General features: G+C 42.8%; 1 protein-coding gene across 1 annotated transcript in view; it reads left to right on the top strand.

Annotated features, from left to right (window-relative positions):
* Positions 1-3,991: 3,991 nt before the first annotated feature.
* The window catches only part of LOC311148373 (E3 ubiquitin-protein ligase HUWE1-like), a 98,745-nt gene continuing 75,801 nt past the window's right edge, over positions 3,992-26,935 (top strand). The window contains exons 1-16 of the mRNA XM_084185325.1: positions 3,992-4,058; positions 5,133-5,218; positions 15,282-15,332; positions 15,944-16,013; positions 16,144-16,242; positions 16,949-17,155; positions 19,783-19,935; positions 21,886-21,948; positions 22,410-22,487; positions 22,630-22,677; positions 22,871-23,039; positions 23,365-23,465; positions 23,860-24,010; positions 24,463-24,590; positions 24,924-25,064; positions 25,474-25,594. Coding sequence (XP_084041451.1) covers positions 15,969-16,013; positions 16,144-16,242; positions 16,949-17,155; positions 19,783-19,935; positions 21,886-21,948; positions 22,410-22,487; positions 22,630-22,677; positions 22,871-23,039; positions 23,365-23,465; positions 23,860-24,010; positions 24,463-24,590; positions 24,924-25,064; positions 25,474-25,594 — 1,504 coding nt within the window. The 5' untranslated portion in view covers positions 3,992-4,058; positions 5,133-5,218; positions 15,282-15,332; positions 15,944-15,968. The remainder of the gene's footprint in view (positions 4,059-5,132; positions 5,219-15,281; positions 15,333-15,943; positions 16,014-16,143; positions 16,243-16,948; positions 17,156-19,782; positions 19,936-21,885; positions 21,949-22,409; positions 22,488-22,629; positions 22,678-22,870; positions 23,040-23,364; positions 23,466-23,859; positions 24,011-24,462; positions 24,591-24,923; positions 25,065-25,473; positions 25,595-26,935) is intronic.

The raw sequence follows: 26,935 nt of genomic DNA, 5'->3' as shown, positions 1-26,935 counted from the left end.
CTTCACTGTAGGGATGGTGCCAGGTTTCCTACAGACATGATGCTTGGCATTCAGGCCAAATAGTTAAATCTTGGTTTCATCAGACCAGAGAATCTTGTTTGTCATGGTCTGAGAGTCTTTAGGTGCCTTTTGGCAAACTCCAAGCGGGCTGTCATGTGCCTTTTACTGAGGAGTGGCTTCCGTCTGGCCACTCTACCATAAAGGCCTTATTGGTGGAGTGCTGTAGAGATGGTTGTCCTTCTGGACGGTTCTCCCATCTCCACAGAGGAACTCTGGAGCTCTGTCAGAGTGACCATCGGGTTCTTGGTCACCTCCCTGACCAAGGCCCTTCTCCCCTGATTGCTCAGTTTGGCCAGGCGGCCAGCTCTAGGAAGAGTCTTGGTGGTTCCAAACTTCTTCCATTTAAGAATAATGGTGGCCACTGTGTTCTTGGGGACCTTCAATGCTGCAGAAATATTTTGGTACCCTTCCCCAGATATGTGCCTCGACACAATCCTGTCTCGGAGCTCTACGGACAACTCCTTCGACTTCATGGCTTGGTTTTTGCTCTGACATGCACTGTCAACTGTGGGACCTTAAGTAGACAGGTGTCTGCCTTTTCAAATCATGTCCAATCAATTGAATTTTCCACAGGTGGACTCCAATCAAGTTGTAGAAACATCTCAAGGATGATCAATGGAAACGCTAACCGGATGCTTCACATTTATACATCTGGTGAAATATCTGGGTCATTGTCTGTGGCGACGTTGGCTAGCTAAGTCAATGATGTGTATAAACCCTGGATGACTGACAGAGGGCGCTGTATTGAAGCCACCGCGAAGCCTTCTTGGCACTCCTCCTCATTGTAAAACGTATTTTGGAAGCACGCACCTATGAGGGGCCTCTGTGTTGAGGATCAGCGTGGCAGATGTGTTGTTGCCTACCCTTACCACCTGGGGGCTGCAAGATACATACTGACAAGATACATGTCTCTATGCCCTACAAATGGGAGTTGTTGTCCACAAAGCGGCACAGCGGGCTGTCTCGCTCCCGCCTATCCTTTCTTTGGATTGGTGGATACATCTCATTATTGTAATCCTTTTTTAAATATTCGATGAGGGTTGTTGACGTCAACCACCTGTATTCAATTGAGAGATTCTATGCTACTAGCCTCATGCCATGAATATGCATAGCCATCTCTAGAAAATATCAGTACACTTGTAACAATTTAAGCATTCCGAAACTTCTATTCAATCAAATAAATCTCAAATTTTTTTGCTGACCAAATTCGACTCTCTCATTGACCTGCTGGAGGGAGACAGATTTTCCGCCAAGTTGGGCCTCCTCTTCCTCTCTGGGTTGACTCTCTCAGGCAGGATGAAAACGACTACATCACCCATGATCCTTTACTAGTTATGGCCAGTACAAAATTGCATGTATTTAAGTATTGTTGTAGTGGGGACAGTAACATTAAAAAATACTTTAAGGAAAAAATATGTATTTATTTTTTCATTTTTTTATTTGTATGTTTAGCTCACATAATATAATTTAAAAGTATGCATTAAGTTGTCTGTAATAGAATGAACGTGCCAAAAACGAATGTAGACATTAATAAATGCATTGCTATAGCTTCCAAAATATGTTTTACAATGAGGAGTGCCAAGATGGCTTCGCGGTGGCTTCAATACAGCGCCCTCTGTCAGTCATCCAGGGTTTATACACATCATTGACTTAGCTAGCCAACGTCGCCACAGACAATGACCCAGATATTTCACCAGATGTATAAATGTGAAGCATCCGGTTAGCGTTTTCACTCACTACCAAATATGGTGATGAGAGGAAGCCCATTGGCTGTCAAGTGGGAGAAGATGGAGCGAGATGGATTTTAGCCGACATTCTACTCATTTTTACATTTTACATTTTAGTCATTTTAGCAGACGCTCTTATCCAGAGCGACTTACAATTAGTGAGTGCATACATTCATCAATTTTCTCATCGATGAAACATTTGATCTCCATACAGTTTTGTTTGCAAAACTAGAATCTGTAACAAACAGAGTGGACTGCGCGTTGTAGACTTTACACGTTGCAAAAGTTTCAAAAAAGGACGTTGTTTAGAAGGAGTGCAAGGGCAAATTGAGTTATTGCACACACGCACTTCACAGAGTAGGCATTCCCTAACGGAAATATGCAAATAAATGCTAGAACGCGCCAATAGGATCTCACTAGATCGTGGTTGGCTATGCCCACCTCCTTGCTTGTTCTGCCCACTATGATCCATTTGCTCCCATTGGAAACGACAGGCTCTGGTCTATCTTACATTTTAGTCATCTAGCAGACGCTCTTATCCAGAGCGACGTACAGTTAGTTAGTGCATACATTTTTCATACTGGCCCCCCGTGGGAAACGAACCCACAACCCTGGCGTTGCAAGCGCCATGCTCTACCAACTGAGCTCCAGGGGCCCTTGTGTTAGTTATAAAAATATTTGACATCGCGTACAAGTGTGATCAGGGATTTCTATTGGAGAAGCAGTTTCTAGCTATCTTCATACTGTACTGTCTTTGATAACATGCACAGTTGAATGAGTACAGACCCCTTTCTGTGTTTGCAAACATTGCCGCACAAGGGCGATGCGCGCAAGTTGGTGGTAGAACAAGGGGGAGTTCTTAAACAAGGCCAGCAAAAAAAGCCTCTATTTACATGTTGCTTATGAGTGCATTTCCCACTAGTTTTGAATTATAGTTAGATTTTAAGGCTCCGATAAATGTCCTGCTTAATATAATGTTTGTGTCATCATCGCAAATCAACTGCATTACACTTAAAAAAACACTTAAACTTCAACCAGTAAAATGGCTCTTTGGCTAGCTTTTGCTACTGCCTATATCAATTAGCGTTAGCATTGTAGCTAACATCTGCTGCATCAACATAGTTATCACAACCAAATATAATCTTAGCGACTGTTCAAGTAAGAATCAAAACATAATTGTAAGCGTATGAGAACTCCAAAAAGTTATTTTGTTTAGAAGTAATAAAAACGTTGAATGGGTGCCACTAGAGATCCTGGTTCGAATCCAGGCTCTGTCGTAGCCGGCCGCGACCGGGAGACCCGTGGGGCGGCGCACAATTGGCCCAGCGTCGTCCAGGGTAGGGGAGGGAATGGCCGGCAGGGATGTAGCTCAGTTGGTAGAGCATGGCGTTTGCAACGCCAGGTTTGTGGGTTCGTTTCCCACGGGGGGCCAGTATAAAAAAATAAAAATAAAATGTATGCACTCACTAACTGTAAGTCGCTCTGGATAAGAGAGTCTGCTAAATGACTAAAATGTAAATGTGCAGATGGTGATGACATTCTTACTGCGACTCGCACGAATCTATGCGTGACGTAAGTGTGTCGTGTACTGGAAAAGGGTATATATGGTTAGTTATTAGGGTAGTGACAAATATACACTGTATGTCTTTTTTTGGGGGAGGTTCCCCTTTCCCATGTTGTATCACAAAGTGTAATGGATCTATAATATTGCTCAGTTGGGGGCAGTAATGCAACATATTGGATGCCAACCGCGGTTAAACCCCACAGAAGAAGAAGTAGAAGAAGAAGAAGAAGCAGAAGAAGCGCAGTTTGAGCTACTCCAGGAAGTTTCGTTGCAGGCTAGCTCAGAGCTGCCACCTCTCATTGTGTAACTCAAATTGAAGGTCGACCGGGGTACTGCAGGCTGCCATTAGCAGCTAAATTATCCTTCAATGTGCGATTTTAAAATAATTGGTTCAAGGACATATATCTGGTGTATTAGAAGCAATTATTGGTACCATGATTGTCTTCTAAACATTTTGTTCTTTACACGAAGATTGTCATTTTTCCATTCACTATAACGGGGATCCTGTTTGCAGCAAATAATGCCTGCAGTACCGAGGTCGGCCATGAACTTCCTTGGCTTCAATGACATGGGGCAGTCGTTCTCCCCTGCACGCCACTCGCCAGAAGGCCCAGAGCAAACATAGGAAGCGCAGTTGTTCTCGCGAGATCTAAACTTAACCAGCTCGCTAGTGCAAGATGGAGAAATGAAATTTACACGCATCTAAGGTAAGCAACTATATGCATATCCGCGTTAACATTGGGCTATAGTATGATGAATTGTTGAAATTAGGAGTCTTTAAAAACTGTGTTCATATTTGTTTGATAGTGCTAAGCAGGGGTCTGAAATGAGCTTCGTTTTAGGCTAAAATACGGACATTCTGCTGTGTGAACCGCCATTATTATTTTAGCCATGGACCATGCATAGTCCCACCAGAGGTTTCTGTATTTGGTCCCACCGACTGAAAAACCGTTGTGGCAAAGATCATTTAAATACACTCTGTGGTTGTGGTGCGCCATGCACGCGCGAAACAGACACTGCAGCTTGCGTGTTTTGTGAAAAGCTTGCTATGCTTCCTGCATTTTGTGGACCGTAAAGTCATTTGCAAGAGGCAGATGCCCTTTGATTTGAGAATTACAATGAGTTAGTCGATTAACCATGTAAACACGAACCTCAGCGGCAGAGAATCACATATCCCGTTACGACTGTAACTACTAATAGTCTAGGATCTAGTCGAGATTGCAGATGAAAGTTTAGCAGAAAACCGACACCAATGTAAAGAGAGGCCAGCTAGCTAGCGAGTTATTAAGCTAGCTAGCTCTGGACATCACATTATGCCGGTATTTGGATTGACAGGTCGTTTGTTTGATGAGTAGATCATAGAAATGGTATTCAGAGCAGAACAGCCAGCACACATTCATTTATTACTAGTAAGTAGAGGTTGTTAGTTGATTTAGGTCAGATCAGCCCATTTGGATTTGAAATAAAATGATGTATTGTTGACATTGTGGGACTAGTCAGTAACATTTGAGTTGTTCATATTTGATTATTAATAAGCCCAGTCTTTTTTGTCAATTTCTCATGAGCCTTTAGATTGATAATTCATCCAATTTCACAATCTGCCGCCAATATTCAATTTGCTTTTATCTATGATGGTTCCCTCATACCCTTCAGATTCATTGAATAGATGGGTCTACCATGGTCTTAGTTCTTTTTTGTTCATCTATAGGTTTGGAATGTCCCCTCAGGACCCCAGCTGTCCCCCAAAAAACATTTTGCTCAATAGATGTGCTTGTTTTTAGGCTTTCAGATTGTTTTAGGAGACCACACAAAACTATGCTAAGGAGGAAGAAATGATGTTGGCGCTAATGAACCAAAGCAGTTTCTGGTATGTACCAACTACTAGTAGTATTGTACTACTACTATAATTTACAATAATTATTTATCTCTTCTAACAATGTTGTTGTTCTTCTGTTATAATTGTATTATGCTGTTTATTTAACTATAAGAATTAGGGGATGACTTGAGAGTATTTATTTATACTAACATGTTTCATTTTACTTTAAATTGTAGCTAAAAGCATTTTGGGCATCAGAAAGCCATTGAATAGCAATACAGTCTAATTGATGTCAGACAGACAGCGGCAGATCAAGATTATTCCAGTGTCCCACTGTCTTCTAGAGACCATTGTTTGCCTTCTGACATCCTCCTGTCACATAGTGTGGTTAACCTTCTTGCTGCAGGGCTCTAAGGGGGCTTTCACACAATTTGTTTGGAGTGTTTTATTCCCCGAACTCTGGTTCGTTTAACCCAGGGGTGTCAAACTCATTTTAGCTCAGGGGCCACATGGAGGAAAATCTATTCCCAAGTGGGCCGGACCGGAAAAATCATGGTATATATAACTTAAAAACAACAACTTCAGATTGTTTTCTTTGTTTTAATACGATCAACATACAACATAAAGCTGGAGCCTGAGGACAGTGTGTCCAAAATAGTACAAGCACAACATCACTATTAATCATAAAACACGTCAAGTTTATTTGAAAATTCTAAAGAAAAATAACACACAAACACACAATGCCTCAGTGATTAACAGAACTGTTTCACAGATCACAGAACTATATCAGGGTGTCATTTCTCAGGCAGAAATGTAGATACAAATAATGAAATCCTGTTCCCCAAACAAGTGCAAGAACCACAGAGTCAAGAATAGGTTAAATATACAAATAAAATAAAAACAATTAAAAACAATAGCACATCAACATAAAAACATATAAACATAAAGCTGGAGCCTGAGGACAGTGTCCAAAAGCACAACATCACTATTAATCATAAAACACCTCAAGTTATTTGAAAGTTCTGAGGACAAAGAACACACAAACACACAATGCCTCAGTGATTCACAGAAGTATATCACAGATCACAGAACTATATCAGGGGTGTCATTTCTCAGGCAGAAATGTAGATAAAAATAATGAAATCCTGTTCCCCAAACAAGTGCAAGAACCACAGAGTCAAGAATAGGTTAAATATACAAATAAAATAAAAACAATTAAAAACAATAGCACATCAACATAAAAACATATAAACATAAAGCTGGAGCCTGAGGACAGTGTCCAAAAGCACAACATCACTATTAATCATAAAACACCTCAAGTTATTTGAAAGTTCTGAGGACAAAGAACACACAAACACACAATGCCTCAGTGATTCACAGAAGTATATCACAGATCACAGAACTATATCAGGGGTGTCATTTCTCAGGCAGAAATGTAGATAAAAATAATGAAATCCTGTTCCCCAAACAAGTGCAAGAACCACAGAGTCAAGAATAGGTTAAATATACAAATAAAATAAAATCAATTAAAAACAATAGCACATCAACATAAAAACAACATATAAACATAAATCTGAAAGCGTTGCTCAAACTCCCGTAACAGTCCCGTAATTTTATCTTTGAACCGCTTCATGTCTGCCACATGTTGGGTCGCGCACACATTTTTCAGACAGGGGAAGTGAGCTGCATCACCACCGGCAAGTTGCGTCTCCCACAATGACAGCTTCAACTTGAAAGAATGTATGCTGTCATAATACTGCGTGACAACTTTGTTGCGCCCTTGCAGCTGTTTGTTCAAGTTATTCAGGTGCTCTGTAACATCCACCATAAATGCAAGGTCCTGCATCCATTCTGCGGAATGAAATTCTAACACTGGTTTGCCCTTTTCTTCCATGAACTGTTCAATTTCTTCTCGTAAATCAAAGAAACGCCTCAGCACAGCAACTCGGCTTAACCATCTTACCTCAGTGTGGTATGGCAGGCCATAGATGTGGTCTTTCTCTCTGAGAAGGCTGTCAAACTGACGGTGATTCAGGCTTCTGGATCGGATGAAATTAACAGTTTGGATGACCACCTTCATGAAGTTATCCATCTTTAATGACTTGCAACACAAAGCCTCCTGGTGCAAAATACAGTGAAAAGTCAAAAAATCACGTCCTCCATTTGCAGATTGCACTTTCTCTCTGAACTTTGTCACAACGCCTGCTTTTTTCCCGATCATTGAGGGCGCACCATCTGTAGCCAGGCTGACAGCGCGGGACCAGTCCACTCCGACCCTGTCCAGCGCGCCGACGAGTGCGGTAAAATATCAGCTGCTGTCGTTGTATCTGTCATCGGCACCAACTCCACGAACTCCTCGGTGACGGTCAATGTGTCATCAACTCCGCGGATGAAAATGGCCAGTTGTGCAACATCTGTAATGTCCGTGCTTTCATCAATTGCAACCGAAAACGCAATAAATGACTTTACTTTTTGCTTCAACTGGCTGTCCAAATCCACTGAAAGATCGGAAATCCTGTCTGCAACTGTGTTTCTTGTCAGGCTGATATTTGCAATCTCCGCTGCCTTCATCATGCATGTTTTTACAAATTCACCCTCACTAAATGGTTTTGAAGCCACTGCGATTTCATTAGTAATGAGGTAGCTAGCTTTCACTGCAGCGTCACTGATGTCTCGGCTGTGAGTAAACACAGACTGCTGTTTCTTCAGACCCGCCAACAGTTCATTCACCTTCTCTCATCTCCGCTGTCCTTGAAAGTTGTCATATTTGTCGGCATGAAGACTCACATAGTGGCGACGAAGGTTATATTCTTTCAGCACTGCAACATGCTCTGAACACACCAAACATACAGCTTTCCCATTCAATTCAGTGAATAAATAGGATGACCATTTTTCTTGGAACACTCTGCACTCTGCGTCCACTTTTCTCTTTTTTGACAGAGACATATTGGGGCAATGAGGGTGCCAAAGCACATAATGTTAAAAGTAGAAGCCGTAATAAATATTGCGGGCAAAACAAAGTAGCTCATTGGCTGCACGTGATTGACCTACTTGCTCTGCCCCGGTATAAACAGTTTGCTTGCTTAACACAATTGCTATTGCGCCATCCAGTGGACGCAATTGGAACAGCAGTTAATTTGATTGAAAAATTGATTTTATACTTTACAAAATTATTATTATTATTATTTTATTTTTTCAAAATCATCTCGCGGGCCGGATTAAACCCGTTTGCGGGCCTGATACGGCCCGCGGGCCGGACGTTTGACACCCCTGGTTTAACCCTTTTAGTTCGGTTCGTTTCGACTGGTGTGAACACTATCTGCACTCGGGAGCACACTAAACAACACACCGTGGTTTTCTCAAAAAGGCTGGTCTCGGTCCGATTCCATTCGTACTGTGATGCGGTTCGCTGCAGGTGAAAACGCAGTCTGGACCAAACACAGGAAAATAACCAGAGGCGAGCTATATTATTGGTTGTTTGACTGCAAGCATTTGATGAAATGCACGCAGCATCATCATTTCATATCTCAGGAATATAGGCGACTGAATATAGCCTGTTCACCTCGCAGTTAGAGCAGCTATTGTGCTATTTCCTGTTCTTTTTGGAAGATCAAATTAGCTAAAGTAATATGACGATTGGGACACACAAGTGATGCTTCATGTCATGATAAACATAATTGGATTTAACGTGAGCATTTTGTGCAATAAACAAATTACTAGCATGAACACGTGATTTTGTTTAGGCCTTTTAGTTTGTTTGACATTTGGCAATATGAAACCAACCTGACCAAATGGAGGGGAAAAAAACAATGTAACAAAAAATCTAACTCTGATTCGAATTATAGCTCAAATAATTGGCCAAGAATGCATATACAGTGCCTTCGGAAAGTATTCAAACCCCTAGACTTTTTCCACATTTTGTTAGGTTAAAGACTTATTCTAAAATTGATACAATTGTTTCCCCCCCCCCTCAATCTACACACACTACCCCATAATGAAAAAGCAAAAACAGGTTTAAGAAGTGTTTGCTAATTTATACAGTACCAGTTTGGACACCTACTCATTCAAGGGTTTTTCTTTATTTTTTAAACTATTTTCTACATTGTAGAATAATATTGAAGACATCAAAACTATGAAATAACACATGGAATTATGTAGTAACCAAAAAAGTGTTAAACAAATCAAAATATATTTTATATTTGAGATTCTTCAAATAGCCACCCTTTGCCTTGATGACAGCTTTGCACACTCTTGGCATTCTCTCAACCAGCTTCACCTGGAATGCTTTTCCAACAGTCTTGAAGGAGTTCCCACATATGCTGAGCATTTGTTGGCTGCTTTTCATTCACTCTGCCGTCCGACTCATCCCAAACCATCTCAATTGGGTTGAGGTCGGGGGATTGTGGAGGCCAGGTCATCTGATGCAGCACTCCATCACTCTCCTTCTTGGACAAATAGCCCTTACACAGCCTGGATGTGTGTTGGGTCATTGTCCTGTTGAAAAACAAATGATAGTCCCACTAAGCCCAAACCAAATGGGATGGTGTATCGCTGCAGAATGCTGTGGTAACCATGCTGGTTAAGTGTGCCTTAAATTCTGAATAAATCACAGACATTGTCACCAGCAAAGCACCCCCACACCATCACCTCCATGCTTCACGGTGGGAACCACACATGCAGAGATAATCCGTTCACCTACTCTGCGTCTCACAAAGACACGGCGGTTGGAACCAAAAATCTCAAATTTGGACTCCAGACCAAAGGACACATTTCCACCGGTCTAATGTCCATTGCTTGTGTTTCTTGGCCCAAGCAGGTCTCTTCTTATTATTGGTGTCCTTTAGTAGTGGTTTCTTTGCAGCAATTAGACCATGAAGACCTGATTCACACAGTCCCCTCTGAACAGTTGATGTTGAGATGTGTCTGTGACTTGAACTCTGTGAAGCATTTATTTGGGCTGCAATTTGAAACTGGTAACCTAATGAACTTATCCTCTGCAGCAGAATAAACTCTGGGTCTTCCATTCCTGTGGCGGTCCTCATGAGAGCCAGTTTCATCATAGCGCTTGGTTATTGCGACTGCACTTGAAGAAACTTTCAAAGTTCTTGAAATGTTCCGGATTCACTGACCTTCATGTCTTAAATGATGGACTGTTGTTTCTCTGCGCTTATTTGAGCTGTTCTTGCCATAATATGGATTTGGTCTTTTACCAAATAGGGCTATCTTCTGTATACCCCCCGTACCTTGTCACAACACAACTGATTGGCTGAAACGCATTAAGAAGGAAAGACATTTCACAAATTAACTTAAGAAGGCACACCTGTTAATTGAAATGCATTCCAGGTGACTACCTCATGAAGCTGGTTGAGAGAATGCCAAGAGTGTGCAAAGCTGTCAAGGCAAAGAGTGGTTATTTGAAGAATCTCAAATATAAAATATTTTGATTTGTTTAACAGTTTTTTGGTTACTACATGATTCCATAGTGTTATTTCATAGTTTGTCTTCACTATTATTCTACAATGTAAAAATAAAGAAAAACCCTTGTATGATTAGGTGTATCCACATTTTTGACTAGTGTATTATTATTATTTTTTTAACTGTCACATTTACATAAGTATTCAGTCTCTTTACTCAGTACATTGTTGAAGCGCCTTTGGTAGCGATTACAGCCGTGAGTCTTCTTGGGTATGACGCTACAAGCTTGGCACACATGTATTTGCGGAGTTTCTCCCATTCTTCTCTGCAGATCCTCTCAAGCTCTGTCAGGTTGGATGGGGAGTGTTGCTGCACAACTATTTTCAGGTCTCTCCAGAGATGTTCGATCGGGTTCAAGTCCAGGCTCTGGCTGGGCCACTCAAGGACATTCAGAGACTTGTCCCGAAGCCACTCCTGCGTTGTCTTGGCTGTGTGCTTAGGGTCGTTGTCCTGTTGGAAGGTGAACCGTCGCCCCAGTCTGAGGTTGTGAGCACTCTGGAGCAGGTTTTCATCAAGGATCTTTTGTACTTTGCTTCGTTCAGCTTTGCCTCGATCCGAACTAGTTTCCCCAGTCCCTGCCGCTGAAAAGCATCCCCACAGCATGATGCTGCCACCATGCTTCACCGTAGGGTAGGTGCCAGGTTTCCTCCAGACGTGACGCTTGGCATTCAGGCCAAAGAGCTCAATCTTGGTTTCATCAGACCAGATAATCTTGTTTGTCATGGTCTGAGAGTCTTTAGGTGCCTTTTTGCAAATTCCAAGTGGGCTGTCATGTGCCTTTTACAGAGGAGTGGCTTCCGTCTGGCCACTCTACCATAAAGGCCTGATTGTTGGAGTGCTGCAGAGTTGGTTGTCATTCTGGAAGGTTCTCCCATCTCCACAGAGGAAGTCTAGAGCTCTGTCAGAGTGACCGTCAGGTTCTTGGTCACCTCCCTGACCAAGGCCCTTCTCCCCCGATTGCTCAGTTTGGCCAGGCGGCCAGCTCTAGGAAGAGTCTTGGTGGTTCCAAACTTCTTCCATTTAAAAATGGAGGCCACTGTATCTTTGGGGACCTTCAATGCTGCAGAAATGTTTTGGTACCCTTCCCCAGATCTGTGCCTCGACACAATCCTGTCTCGGAGCTCTCCGGACAATTCCTTCGACCTCATGGTTTGGTTTTGCTCTGACATGCACTGTAAACTGTGGGACCTTAAATAGACAGGTGTGCCTTTCCAAATCATGTCCAATCAATTGAATTTACCACAGTTGGAGTCCAATCAAGTTGTTGAAACATCTCACGGATGATCAATGGAAACAGGATGCACCTGAGCTCAATTTCGAGTCTCATAGTAAATGGTCTGAATACTTATGTAAATAAGGTATTTTTTTATACATTTGCAAAATAATCTAAACCTGTTTTCACTTTGTCATTATGGGGTATTGTGTGTAGATTGCTAAGGGTTTTTATTTATTTAATCAATTTTAGAATAAGGCTGTAATGTAACAAAATGTGGAAAAAGTCAAAGGGTCTGAATACTTTCCAAAGGCACTGTAATGCTGGCTTCACCTTAATGCTGCAATTGCATGGGCAAATGGAAGAGTAAACCCAACAGTTCATTGCATTCATCTAATTAATTTTACTAGATTGCCAAAAGTATGTTTGCTCACCTGCTGATGTTTTACATTTACGAAGTGCTGCTTGCTAAATGATAGTGGAGACGAGTTCTGCCTACACTGGTATACCTTCGGCTCATTCAGGGGATAACATTACCCAGTAGTTACACGGTGGATGGATGGTGACTTGTGTTTATGTTTTAAAGAACTTTAATAGAGGATCTATAGATACAAGTCTTGTGATAAAGAGAATAACTGGACAATTTGGTTGCTGGATAGGGGATAGATAAAAGGTGTGCACCAGTACTGGAAAAGGTAAAAGGGGGTGTTTTTGATAGTTACTATTTTCTGAAAATAATACTTTATGTGAACAAAAAAATTGTCCTCCACCCCACAAAGTATTTTGATACTTAATAACACACAGGAATTCAAATCCGAAATATTTCTGCAGTTAAAATTAAAAGATAAAAAGAGATATATGAACATATTTTAGAGGGAGGGATAAATGAACGTCCATCTCATATCACAGGTAACTAGCTACGCAAATTTGAGCAACTAAAACTCTGAAATACACCACCAACTCGCTGTCACGTTTGGTCGGTATGGGGGAATGATTCAGCGGGTTATTATACGTTTCGGCTAGCTAACCAACTGGCTAGCCAGCGCGTGTGCGGTAAGTGAGGGCGTCTTTTTATCCACCTCAAGCATAATATTATTGGAGGAGGTATGGTAAAACATAAACGACCGATTAGTTCACGTCTAGTCGGGTGTGACTGTTGCCAGCTAGCGAGTTGTGTGTATTTGTGAATTGGTAAGGATGCAGGGCAGGAGAGTACGGGCTTCTTGTGAGGCCTACTGCAGCCGGGCGCTAGATTTGACGGCGTGTTTAACCGTTTGAGGAATGGGGAAAAAAAACTCGCGGTAGCCGTGGTTGAATCGCTCCACTTTTCATTACTATGCTAGCCTCAGCATAACTTGTTAATTTGCTAGCGAGTTTACCACTCATTCGTTAGATACGTCTTATTTTCTATTGCCTCTAGTATTTGATTTTTTTGTGTTGACATCCTCAAAAACAATATTGAAAAAAGTAGCTAGTTAGCCAGTTCCCCACTGTCTGCCAGCTAGCTAACTAGCTGCTAACTTACCTCCCACCCAGACATTTTGGCTTAACGCGAATTTACTCGTTTTCTTTCGAAGAGGTAGCAATTCATATTTATGATTAAAGTTTAGCTAGTTACCCGACTGAAATTGTTTTTCAATTAGCTAGATAGCCGCGTTAGCTAGTGAACAACTCCCTTTTTCAGCTAGCTAGCTAATCATTTCCTTACCGCAGTAGCTAGCGAGCTACAGTAACGTAAGCTAGCTAACAGTTGCCTAACTACCATTCGGTTGATGCTGTGTTTTCGTGTATGCTTCTTTGATAACGTAAGCTTTGTTTTGGATAACAACATGCTTGTCTGATGTTAGGCTAGGTTGCTAGCTAGCTAATTTTGTTACGTTGAGTATGACCCTTGGCCGGGCGTTATGTAGAGAACGTTAATGTTAGCTAGCTAGCTATTAGTTGGCCATATGACATTTTTTTTAAACAAGAACGCTGGTAGCTAGTTAGCCAACTGCGATGTTCTCGGATTCTGCGGTCTATTGGTGAACATTCTTTGTATTTTCAATACAAACGTTTGAATGCTTTTGAAGTACTTGCCCTGACAGGTTCAAGACATTAAACTGGTAACGTCATCATTCAGCTATTCAGTTATGTTGTAATGTAGATTAATATAGCTAATATACTGGTTAACTTGTTCATCAAGAGATTGTATCAGCAAGGTTTTCAAACGCTTCGAACCAGCTGAGCAAAGTCCCTGAATTCAGTCAATTGCAAACAGGTTGAGGGTTGCATGCAGCCATAGCCTTTCTGATTTGTCTGGGGTTTGTAGTGAACCAAGCCTTTTAGAGATAATGTGAAAATTACCCATGTTTGATCGTATGTTGCTCAGAGAAATACTGGTGGAAATGTGTGGATGTGCAACTACCCTTAGGCCTATACTTTTGAACCCACACTTGGCTGTCTTGCTCAGAAGCTGTGTCCAGACTTCTGACTGTTACCTAATTGTATAGGCTACCTGATTGGAGTCTGCACCACTGAGCAAATTGATGTATCTAGTTAGGCCCTCCTTGGTCTGTCTGTCTGTGTTGGCAGGGGGCATGTTAGAGTTCAGAAATCCACATTTTCATAACACAGACCATCCAAAAAATCAACATTTTAAACCATTTCACCTGTGTTTTATATTAAAGTAAAGTGTTTTTTTCTTCAATAGAGTGATCAGGGGCATGCAACTATAATTTTCCTTAACTGAAAATACATTAGTGCAACACATTAGGCATAAAATAGCTTCATTTTCATCAGATGACAACAGAAGTGCAACGCTATTTGGCTAGCAGCCACACAAGTAAATGAGCTGACAATGAAAAAGCAAGGTCTTTTTTTTGCAAAAACGATGCATGGCCATCATATGTCTAATGTTTATCATAAAAAGAATGCAGCCAGCTACATTTCCTAATGTTTTGCTTGAAGTTAATCTTGCATTTTACTTGAGAAAGTAGGCTACACGAAGAAAAGCACCAGAGAAAAGTAGCTAGACATCAGCTGTATGCTGATTGTTTATTCTCATCCCAGTGAAGTGCAACTGAAGCGTCAAATTAGTCTGACACAGAGCAGAAATTACAAAGAGGCATTATAGATCTGCGTTTACAAAATGCAGCAAGATATTTGTTATACGTTATCTTTTTTTCTTCATGGAAAAACACAGAATTCTGCGTTAACACGACCCCTGGTTGGACAAGAGACACCCATTTTTCATGGGAGGAATGATTTTTGATTAGGGCCAAATGTCAAAATGTGTTTGTTATGAGACTTCACACTATTCTCTCCCTTACAAGGGTTGGAAGGCTTGTAGGGAAATTAGTGCCTTGACACAGGAGAAAGTTACTTTGATTCCTTCATATTGCCTGCATCTTTGTAATGTGAATGACTGTCTTTCTCTTGTTTTAGGCATTGTGAATGAAACATGCTGTTAAGTGGGTATTGCCAAATTACTTAACTGTAAGTGACACATGTATATTTTCTTCTTCTCTAAAATACACATTGCATAAGTTCCATTTCAGTCCGAAATCAATTAAACTTACCTTGTACTATTTAACTGCTCATTTCTGTTGATCAAATCAAATTTTGTCACATGCACCGAATACATGTGTAGACCTTACAGTGAAATGCTTACTTACAAGCCCTTAACCAACAATGCCTTTTTAAGAAAGAATACCAAACAAATCCAAAAAATACAATATAAAATAATACTAAATAAAAGTAACAAATAATTAAAGAGCAGCAATAAAAATAACAATAGCGAGGCTATATACAGGGGGTACCGGTACCGAGTCAATGTGCGTGGGCACTGGTTAGTCGAGGTAATATGTACATGTAGGTAGAGTTATTAAAGTGACTATGCATAGATAAACAGAGTAGCAGCTGCGTAAAAGAGGGGGTGGGGTGGGCAATGCAAATAGTCTGAGTAGCCATTTGATTAGATGTTCAGGAGTCTTATGGCTTGGGGGTAGAAGCTGTTTAGAAGCCTCTTGGACAATTTCCATGGAAACACATGCATTGTTTTTCTACAGACTGCATGTTCATCTATTATATGTTCTGCATTCCAACAGGATTATCAGATAGAAGCTATTGACAATGAAGGTTGACAGAAGCAAGTTAAAGAAAACCCCCACAGAAGCTGTGAGTATGCATCATAATGTTGGCTCTGGAGGTCCCCAGGCCTGCACTCTGTGTACATGTCCTTTACAGTCCTCCCCCCCTCTCTCTCTACCACCCTCCAAACTCCTCTCTCGCCCTCTCTTCCTCACAGCCTGCGGACTGCAGGACGCTCATAGAGAAGCTCAAGGGATGCAGCGACGAGCAACTGCTGTTGGAGCTGCAGCACATCAAGACCTGGAATATTGGCAAGGTGAGCAGGAGGGTAAAATACCTAGGGGAGGGAGAGGCACTTAACAAATTATTTGTTAATGTCACACTTCTGGGTGACGTTCATTCTTTGTATTAGATCACATTTTCATACAGAGGCGGTACCTTACCCGATCAGGTAAATGTATAGAAATGTTTCAGATTTCCCAGAACCAGTTTAAGAAATGTTTCAGGTTTCCCAGAACCGTTTTAAGCTTCCTCCTCGTTTTTAATATTATGCGTTTTAGTCAAATCAAACTTCATTTGTCACATGCGCCGAATACAACATGTGTAGACCTTACCGTGAAATGCTTACTTACAAGCCCTTAATCAACAATGCAGTTCAAGAAAATATTTACCAAATAAACGAAAGTAAAAAATTATAAAAAGTAACACAATAACAATAATGAGGCTATAAACAGGGGTTACCAGTACCGAGTCAATGGCTTAATCTGGATCTGGGAAACCGGCACTGTGTATTAAACCGACATGACCCTGAATTGGGGTCACCTGAGACATATCCTCGTTCACCTGGGCTGTAGAACAAACAATCCTCTGACACGTAACAGTTATATTCATTACATTTCTATCTGTAACGTTCCACAACATTTGTCTGCTGAACGTGGCCCAGGTGTTGATGCTCAATCAGCAGAACGTTACCTGTATCTTAAGTGATTTCTAGAGTCCTCACCTGCCCCTCTCCTCTCCAGTGTGAGCTGTACCACTGGGTGGACCTGCTGGACCGCTTCGATGGGATCCTGTGTGACGCGGGCCAGACTGTGGAGAACATGTCCTGGCTGCTGGTGTGTGACCGGCCGGACAACGGGCAGCTCAAAGCCCTGCTGCTAGCCGTGCTCAACTTTACCGCCCTGCTCATCGAGTACAGCTTCTCCAGGCACCTCTACAGCTCTATAGAGGTAGGAGTAGGACCACTCTCCAGTTAACACAATGACCAGGGACAGTAGGACCACTCTCCAGTTAACACAATGACCAGGGACAGTAGGACCACTCTCCAGTTAACACAATGACCAGGGACAGTAGGACCACTCTCCAGTTAACACAATGACCAGGGACAGTAGGACCACTCTCCAGTTAACACAATGACCAGGGACAGTAGGACCACTCTCCAGTTAACACAATGACCAGGGACAGTAGGACCAGGGGCGGTGTGTTCATTAGGGCGATATGGGCGACGCACTGCCAAACGGGAAAAGGAAGGGATTTTTTTTCTAATCAATTATATCACGGCAACAGTAGTTATCAGTGTTCTAATCTAGACGTCTGATCTAATAATAAATAATAATATGCCATTTAGCAGACGCTTTTATCCAAAGCGACTTACAGTCATGTGTGCATAAATCTTTGTGTATGGGTGGTCCCGGGGATCGAACCCACTACCCTGGCGTTACAAGCGCCGTGCTCTGATCTGCCACTAAATGTCCAATCAGGCTAAAGTCGTGCTTCAAATGGCCCCGCCCCTTTTGGGGCGATTTCAGTCAGGTTGAAAATCGCCCAGGAGTCTCTCATAGACTCTCATGTAAAATCTTTTTTTTTTCAAATATCAGAGCTTTCAATACAATCTCTATGGGTTCCGGGAGGGCTTGCACTTACGCGCTTTCGTCATACGTAACATAAGTAACCATGAACATAACTAAGAAAAGAGCGGGTAGCAGCGTCAATCAATTCACGTACTACTGTCAAGATGGCTAGCTTTGCGAGGCAAAGATGAAACTGAGGGCTCCACCAACCCTGGTATTTTTCTTGGACTTGTCAACTTTGTGGCACAATTAGATGAGGTGTTTGATGACCATCTTAAAAATGCTAAAGTTTTCAAGGGCACATCAAAGACCATTCAAAACGAGCTACTGGAGTGTATGCTAGCGGTCATGAGGGAACATATTGTGGAGGAGGTGAAGTCGGCGAACTTCGTAGCTATCCAAGCTGACGAGACCACGGACGTTTCTACACAGACACAGCTGGTGCTTGTGCTGAGGTACATAGATAGCAACCACAAAGTGCAGGAGCGCTTTTTTGAGTTCCTTCGCATCTCGGAATCAACCTCAGTCTCAATCGCCAGTGTGCTTTTGGAGAGACTGAACGGTCTTTTTGCCGACGACGAGAAAGTCAAACTCATTGCGCAAGCTTACGATGGAGCCAGTGTGATGATGGGAGAGAAGGCTGGTGTGCAGCAAAAGGTGCGTGAGCATTTCAAGAATGCCCATTGCGTGCATTGCTATGCGCATCAGCTGAATTTGATCATGCAGCAAGCTAGAACAGTTTCAGTACAAGTAATGTAGCCTCTCTCGCTCTTTGTCCCTCCCTGTCTGTCTCTTTAACACACACACGTCCAAATCAGTTCACAGTTGATGTTGTTTAAAATAGTTATTTTTCATTTTTTTTAAAAAGTAAAAAAAAAAAAAAAAAATCTGTTCATGTTCATTTTTACAAATCTATACAATTGGCCAGAATATGGTTAAAGCCATACAGATAGCTGTGTTTACCTTTTCTAGAAATTATTTTCAAATTCTGTTTTCAGGCAAAATGTCTATCACTGTTCATTTTCACAAATCTATACAAGAGGGCAGAATATGGAAGTCTATAAACATTTCTTATTACCAATAACTTGCATCAATGTTTTCAGTAGCCTCTATCAAAAGCTCCTGCTTGCTTGTTGTGAATTATGCTCAGGTGCACATATTTCCAATTCAACCATGAGGCCTTTTTGAAGCAAGTAATGTGTATATCAGTATTGACTTATATGCTGCCCCTGTCTTCATGTTGTTGCTGGACATATCTTTTTTAAAATGTGTGTAGGTCACCTAAATCATCAGAAAAATTGCCCCCCCTGAGAATTTTTTCAGGAGCTGCCACTGAGTAGGACCACTCTCCAGTTAACACAATGACCAGGGACAGTAGGACCACTCTCCAGTTAACACAATGACCAGGGACAGTAGGACCACTCTCCAGTTAACACAATGACCAGGGACAGTAGGACCACTCTCCAGTTAACACAATGACCAGGGACAGTAGGACCACTCTCCAGTTAACACAATGACCAGGGACAGTAGGACCACTCTCCAGTTAACACAATGACCAGGGACAGTAGGACCACTCTCCAGTTAACACAATGACCAGGGTCATGTTCAGTAGGGCATACTGAATATTCAACTGTGGACCACTTCTTATCGGACAAGTTCAGGTTCCCTTAAACATTTTCTCCCTTCTGACACAACCCATTTGTTCACAATGACTCATTTGTTCACAATGACGCGGTTTCCTCTCCCATTGTGTGGGTGAAGCGGGCCTCCCTGCCTAGCTCTGTTGGGACCCCCCTGCCTAAAATAGTTTGACATCTTGGTTTAAATTGACAGTTTTGATGCCAGAGGGCCTAGGTGTTGCTTTGGGGGCCTTTGGAAAAAAATTATCTAGGAGACACATTGTGTAAAGGTTAAATTAATAAACTGTCTCCTTCTCTCTGGGTGATGCACCTGTCACAAACCTAGGTGGAATGAGCCAATCAGTCTCTCACTTTCTCTCCTCACAGCACTTGACCACCTTGTTAGCGTCGTGTGACATGCAGGTGGTTCTGTCTGTGCTGAACCTCCTGTACGTGTTCAGTAAACGCTCCAACTACATCACCAGACTGGGCTCCGACAAGAGGACCCCTCTACTGGCACGCCTACAACATCTGGCTGAGGTACCGTACAGGTGGCAGAAGAAGAACATGTTATCAGATATCCTGATAAAGACATGCTTGTTGATTGCTTGTTTATGCATGTCCATGTTAAGCCGACTAAACTTTGATTATGAGTGACAGAGCCATTTGTTTTTGGCTTTCAGTCTTACTGGTTTTCAACATGTAAGCCACAGCTTATTTTGTTGTTAGCACTTGGTGTTGTATTTCAAAACTAACTGGCCAACCGTATAGAGCAGTAGAGTAAAAGTTATTGTCTGTTAATGTATGTGCCTTGATATTTAGCCTAGGTAATGAAGTTACAGTGGGGGAAAAAAGTATTTAGTCAGCCACCAATTGTGCAAGTTCTCCCACTTAAAAAGATGAGAGAGGCCTGTAATTTTCATCATAGGTACACGTCAACTATGACAGACAAATTGAGAAAAAGAAATCCAGAAAATCACATTGTAGGATTTTAAATGAATTTATTTGCAAATTATGGTGGAAAATAAGTATTTGGTCACCTACAAACAAGCAAGATTTCTGGCTCTCACAGACCTGTAACAACTTCTTCTTTAAGAGGCTCCTCTGTCCTCCACTCGTTACCTGTATTAATGGCACCTGTTTGAACTTGTTATCAGTATAAAAGACACCTGTCCACAACTTCAAACAGTCACACTCCAAACTCCACTATGGCCAAGACCAAAGAGCTGTCAAAGGACACCAGAAACAAAACTGTAGACCTGCACCAGGCTGGGAAGACTGAATCTGCAATAGGTAAGCAGCTTGGTTTGAAGAAATCAACTGTGGGAGCAATTATTAGGAAATGGAAGACATACAAGACCACTGATAATCTCGATTTGGGGCTCCACGCAAGATCTCACCCCGTGGGGTCAAAATGATCACAAGAACGGTGAGCAAAAATCCCAGAACCACACAGGGGGACCTAGTGAATGACCTGCAGAGAGCTGGGACCAAAGTAACAAAGCCTACCATCAGTAACACACTACGCCGCCAGGGACTCAAATCCTGCAGTGCCAGACGTGTCCCCCTGCTTAAGCCAGTACATGTCCAGGCCCGTCTGAAGTTTGCTAGAGTGCATTTGGATGATCCAGGAGAGGATTGGGAGAATGTCATATGGTCAGATGAAACCAAAATAGAACTTTTTGGTAAAAACTCAACTCGTCGTGTTTGGAGGACAAAGAATGCTGAGTTGCATCCAAAGAACACCATACCTACTGTGAAGCTTTGGGGCATGCTTTGGGGCTGTTTTTCTGCAAAGGGACCAGGACGACTGATCCGTGTAAAGGAAAGAATGAATGGGGCCATGTATCGTGAGATTTTGAGTGAAAACCTCCTTCCATCAGCAAGGGCATTGAAGATGAAACGTGGCTGGGTCTTTCAGCATGACAATGATCCCAAACACACCGCCCGGGCAACGAAGGAGTGGCTTCGTAAGAAGCATTTCAAGGTCCTGGAGTGGCCTAGCCAGTCTCCAGATCTCAACCCCATAGAAAATCTTTGGAGGGAGTTGAAAGTCTGTGTTGCCCAGCGACAGCCCCAAAACATCACCGCTCTAGAGGAGATCTGCATGGAGGAATGGGCCAAAATACCAGCAACAGTGTGTGAAAACCTTGTGAAGACTTACAGAAAACGTTTGACCTGTGTCATTGCCAACAAAGGGTATATAACAAAGTATTGAGAAACTTTTGTTATTGACCAAATACTTATTTTCCACCATAATTTGCAAATAAATTCAAAAAAAATCCTACAATGTGATTTTCTGTATTTTTTTTTTCTCATTTGGTCTGTCATAGTTGACGTGTACCTATGATGAAAATTACAGGCCTCTCTCATCTTTTTAAGTGGGAGAACTTGCACAATTGGTGGCTGACTAAATACTTTTTCCCCCCACTGTATATGGATAGGTTTTAGGAGCTGTTCTGAGTCTGTGTGATTTTGTTATCCCTGTAGAGTTGGGGAGGGAAGGAGAATGGCTTCGGTCTGGCCGAGTGCTGCAGGGACCTGCCTATGACGGTGAGGCTGAACCTTTATCTTTGTCACAATCTATAAAGGCTAGCGGTCTCCAGACAATTGGCTCATTTGCTTTGTAATGATTACTTTTCCCATTATGACTGTCAAATTATACTAATGATGTTTGTTTTCATCAACCCCCCCCCCCCCCCCGACTCACCTATCCTCTCCTCTGTTTGCACCCCTCCCTATCCCCCTGTCTCTCTCCCTGGCCCCTCTTTGGTGGCCTCCCTCTCCTTCCACATCTCTTCTCTTGGCCTCCCTCTCCTTCCACATCTCCTTTCTCTTGGCCTCCCTCTCCTTCCACATCTCCTTTCTCTTTGCCTCCCTCTCCTTCCACATCTCCTTTCTCTTTGCCTCCCTCTCCTTCCACATCTCCTTTCTCTTGGCCTCCCTCCCCTCTCCTTCCATATCTCCTTTCTCTTGGCCTCCCTCCCCTATCCCTGTAATGGTGACCTGAGCAGAAGTACCCTCCCAGTGCCACCACACTGCACTTTGAATTCTACGCTGAACCTGGCCCTGAGGTCAAAGTGGAGAGGAAGGTAAAGACTGACACATTTCCTTGTACTGTACCAGAAAGCAAATATTAGTGTGCAACTAATGCATGTCCCTGGTCTTTAGTAAGTAATGTCTTGTTATGAGTGGATTTATTGACCATTTGTGAACTTTCTCTCCGCCCAACAGAACAGCAGTAACACATTACACTACATTCACATCGAACAGCTCGACAAGGTAAGGGACAAATGTTGTCTATTTTCTCCGAGCATTTAATTAATTTAACCGAAGACTGTGAAAAATAGTCAATTTACCCTTTAATTCGTTTAGGATTAAGTTGCTTTTCTGACGTTGATCCCACATTCATATTAAATCATTTTCCTGATGTTCTATCTTGTCCTGCTCACATTCTTCCCTGTTGTCTTTCCAGATCTCTGAGAGTCCCAGTGAGATCATGGAGTCTCTGACGGTGATGTACAACATCCCTAAAGACAAGCAGACCCTGCTGTTCACACACATCCGACTGGCCCATGGCTTCTCCAACCACAAAAAGAGACTACAGGCTGTACAGGCCAGGCTCCACGCCATCTCTATACTGGGTAAGAGGGAGTGTAGTGTGTGTGTTTGCTGCCTCGATATAGTTCAAAAGAGGTTATAATTGATTGGATTTATATAGAACTTTTCCAGACTCTCAAACCGTCATTTACCGCCTCCAATGATATGGTGGTTTCCTTCAACCAATGTTCAGTCGGCCGTCAGTGCTTATGTCTCTGTGTTCTGATGTTTACCTGTGTTTCTGTATTGTCTATGTCTGACGCATCAAATTCAATTTTCCCTCTGGGGATCAATACAGTTAATTAATTTCATCCATTTCATGAGTTTGCGTGGTAGCTAATTGTATTGTGGCGTTCTCTCCCTCCACAGTGTACTCCAATGCACTCCAGGAGTCGGCCAACAGTATTCTCTACAACGGCTTGATAGAGGAGCTGGTGGATGTGCTACAGATTACAGACAAACAGCTAGTGGTAAGAAATTAAGTTTACCCCTCTCTCCTTTCCCCTCTGTCTATCCTGCTGCCCCTAATGGGTTGGTGGGTCTGTGTCACATACCAATAGCAGGTGTGAAATTGGAGCCAATATTGTGACTGCAATCATGTCATATTATAGACCAGTATCAGATGTCACTGGATTGTAGTTAATGTAACTAATACAAGACAGCGATCACTGCAATGTGGTCAGATTTTGTCCAATGTTTTGGAATTGCATGACAATACAATCATGATTGTCTTGGCATTGTATATGTCCCTAAAGTGTTCCCACAGTCCTGGAAAAAAATGATATCCTGAAAAGTCCATGAAAACAGACCTTTAGGCCTCTATGCAGCTCTGTAGTTTCATGAAAACCCTGTCTCTTTCCTCAGGACATAAAGGCAGCGTCATTACGTACCTTAACATCCATAGTGCACCTGGAGAGGACACCCAAGCTGTCCAACATCATCGACTGCACCGGCACAGCCTCCTACCACGGCTTCCTACCTGTACTGGTGCGCAACTGCATACAGGCCATGATCGGTGAGTTGTCTGTCAGTGGAAGAGGATCATTGGTCGATTTGTACTTGTACTGGTTTTGATGCCAGTCCAATGAGAAGACAAACATTTACATTTTAGTCATTTAGCAGACACTCTTATCCAGAGCGACTTAGTTTGATAGGTACAAACAATGGAGTAACACAACGTGAGATCTGGGGTTATGGTCGGATATGACTGTTGTACTAAGCTCTGAAAAGAAACTCTAAGATCTATTCTTCTAGAGTCTATGGGTATTTCAGTTTCCCGTCACTATGCCTGTCTGTGTGACTGAGTAAAATCCAGTGGCGGCTGATGGACCCAGCTCTAGGAAGCAGGGCTGCCTTAACAAATGGGCAACTGCATCAAAAATAATTGATTGAAGTGACCGTTGAACAGAGATCAATATCCCTGACTGTGCCTCTAACCTCCTGCGGTGGGTGTGTTTGTCTCCTCAGACCCTCTGATGGAGCCGTACCCGCACCAGTTTGCCACTGCTTTGTTCTCCTTCCTCTACCACCTGGCCAGCTACGACGCTGGGGGGGAGGCCCTGGTGTCCTGTGGGATGATGGAAGCCCTGCTCAAGGTAAAGAAACACTCGCTCACCTGGCGTCTACTCACCAAGCATACTCGTATCCTTTTTATTCTGCTGAGCTGGCCTGGTTTCCCTATGTACATATGCTGCGCAGGTGTCTGATATTTTCAAGATCTGTTGATCGCCCAAAGATGTCTGTGTATGTCCGGTCCAGCATACTCGCTCGCTCTGCAAAAAGGCTGAACAGACCTAAATATATCCTTCCTGCTTATGTTGCCCGTAGGTCATTGTTTTTTAAGACAAGAATAGGCTTGGTCTGTGAATCTGGTCTATGGTGTTTGGATGCACCCAGTCTCAGCTCCCTCTCCCTCACTTCCTCTGTAGGTGATCAAGTTCCTGGGGGACGAGCAGGACCAGATCACGTTTGTCACGCGTGCGGTCCGAGTGGTGGACCTCATCACCAACCTGGACATGGCAGCCTTCCAGTCACATACCGGCCTTACCATCTTCATCAGCAGGCTGGAGGTAGGGTCCTGTACACAGGCACGTACACACCTAACACACAAGGGCAGGCTCCTCTGCCTATCTCTTTTGCCCCCAGCCAAAAACGCTTATATTAGTTTAAATTGACATGTTGGTGCCAGAGGGCTTTGAAGTTGCTTTGGGGGCCTTTGTGACCCACCTGGGAAATAATAAATGTGTTGCATAAATAACCTGAGTGGGTGACGACACACCTCACTGCCTGGGATCTGACGCAGCACTCTAGGGGCTCTGTACTTTGCTCGGAGTCATGGCTTGAACAACCGTGTGCCAAACTCCTGTACACTCTCCTCCTCTCTCTTCCTCCTCTTTCTTTTTATCCCCCTCTTTCACTCTCTATCCATCTTTCTCTCCTTCTCCCTCTCTCTCTCTCTCTCTCTCTCTCTCTCTGCAGCATGAGGTGGACCTGTCGAGAAAAGAGTGCCCTTTTGTCATCAAGCCAAAGATCCAGAGACTCAACTCTACCGTGGAATCTGAGGACATGGACACGGACGCGGACGGCCAGTCAGAAAGCGGTAGGCTCCTTTTCTTTTCTGTTGTCAATCAACTGTTCTGTACATCGGGCTATAGCCCTACATTTGTTGAAGAGACCATATTAAGGGATCAACATGGTTATAATAGCACTAGTTTAAGGTGTTAGTCTAAAAAAGATACCTTGTTTTGGTCAGTCAATATAGATCCATTTGATTGACTTTTGTTGAGGGTTAAACTGTATGTGGACTTACTGTCCAGTGATTTACATTTTTTACATTTGTCATTTTAGCTGACGCTCTTATCCAGAGTGACTTACAGTTAGTGAGTGCATAAATTTTTCATACTGGCCCCCCGTGGGAATCGAACCCACAACCCTGGCGTTGCAAGCGCCATGCTCTACCAACTGAGCTACAGGAGGCCAGTGATGGTTCTATAATAGTTAGCTAGCTACGTGCTGTAGTGTTATGGTCGCTACCAACAAACTAATGAGCTCCCAAAACTAGAATGAAAAGAGTTAAATGGTCTCCATTTTTCCACGTTTTCCTTTCCTTTGTTATGGGTGATAATATAGATCCAGAGTTGGCTGTTGTGGCTGCTGGCTCTGGTGTTGTGGCTGCTGGCTCTGGTGTTGTGGCTGCTGGCTCTGGTGTTGTGGCTGCTGGCTCTGGTGTTGTGGCTGCTGGCTCTGGTGTTGTGGCTGCTGGCTCTGGTGTTGTGGCTGCTGGCTCTGGTGTTGTGGCTGCTGGCTCTGGTGTTGTGGCTGCTGGCTCTGGTGTTGTGGCTGCTGGCTCTGGTGTTGTGGCTGCTGGCTCTGGTGTTGTGGCTGGGTGTGGTGGTGTTATAACTGAAATATAATAAGAACTGGAGACTGCGTCCAAGATGTCCAACTGTTATTTTCAAGGTAATATACTCACGTTCACAGAACGCCAATTCATGAACTGTCTATATCCTGCTTGCATCTGGTTTATATGGACCAACATCACATGCGCACTAGCACTGTGTGCACAGGAAGCAGCGATGACGTTATCCAAAAACATGGTAGACATTGGATAAATCTAAAATGTTAATATCTTAACAGTGATTAGGGGGGGGGGGGGAATAGACCTCAGCTACAAAGGTGATGACTAACGTGTCTTATTAGTAATTTTCCAATCTGACTTCTCTGTGGCCGTCTATGGAAATGGTCTTTCTGGATTAATTTGCATAATTTAGTGGAATTAAATTGGCGTGTTTATTATCGTTAGTCGTCTCGCATCTTATTTATCACGCATACAGAGCCTAGTTTGAGGAGCAGAATATCCTATCACCTATCAGACAGCGCCAGAGTAGCTCCTCACTGGAGTGAAACGTGCTTTTGTAAGGCCAGTCATTGTGCAACAAAT

The sequence above is a fragment of the Coregonus lavaretus genome (assembly GCF_964263955.1).
Source record: "Coregonus lavaretus genome assembly, chromosome: 20".
NCBI lineage: Eukaryota > Metazoa > Chordata > Actinopteri > Salmoniformes > Salmonidae > Coregonus > Coregonus lavaretus.
Note: the sequence above shows the minus strand (reverse complement) of the source record. Positions and strands in the feature narration are given on the sequence as shown.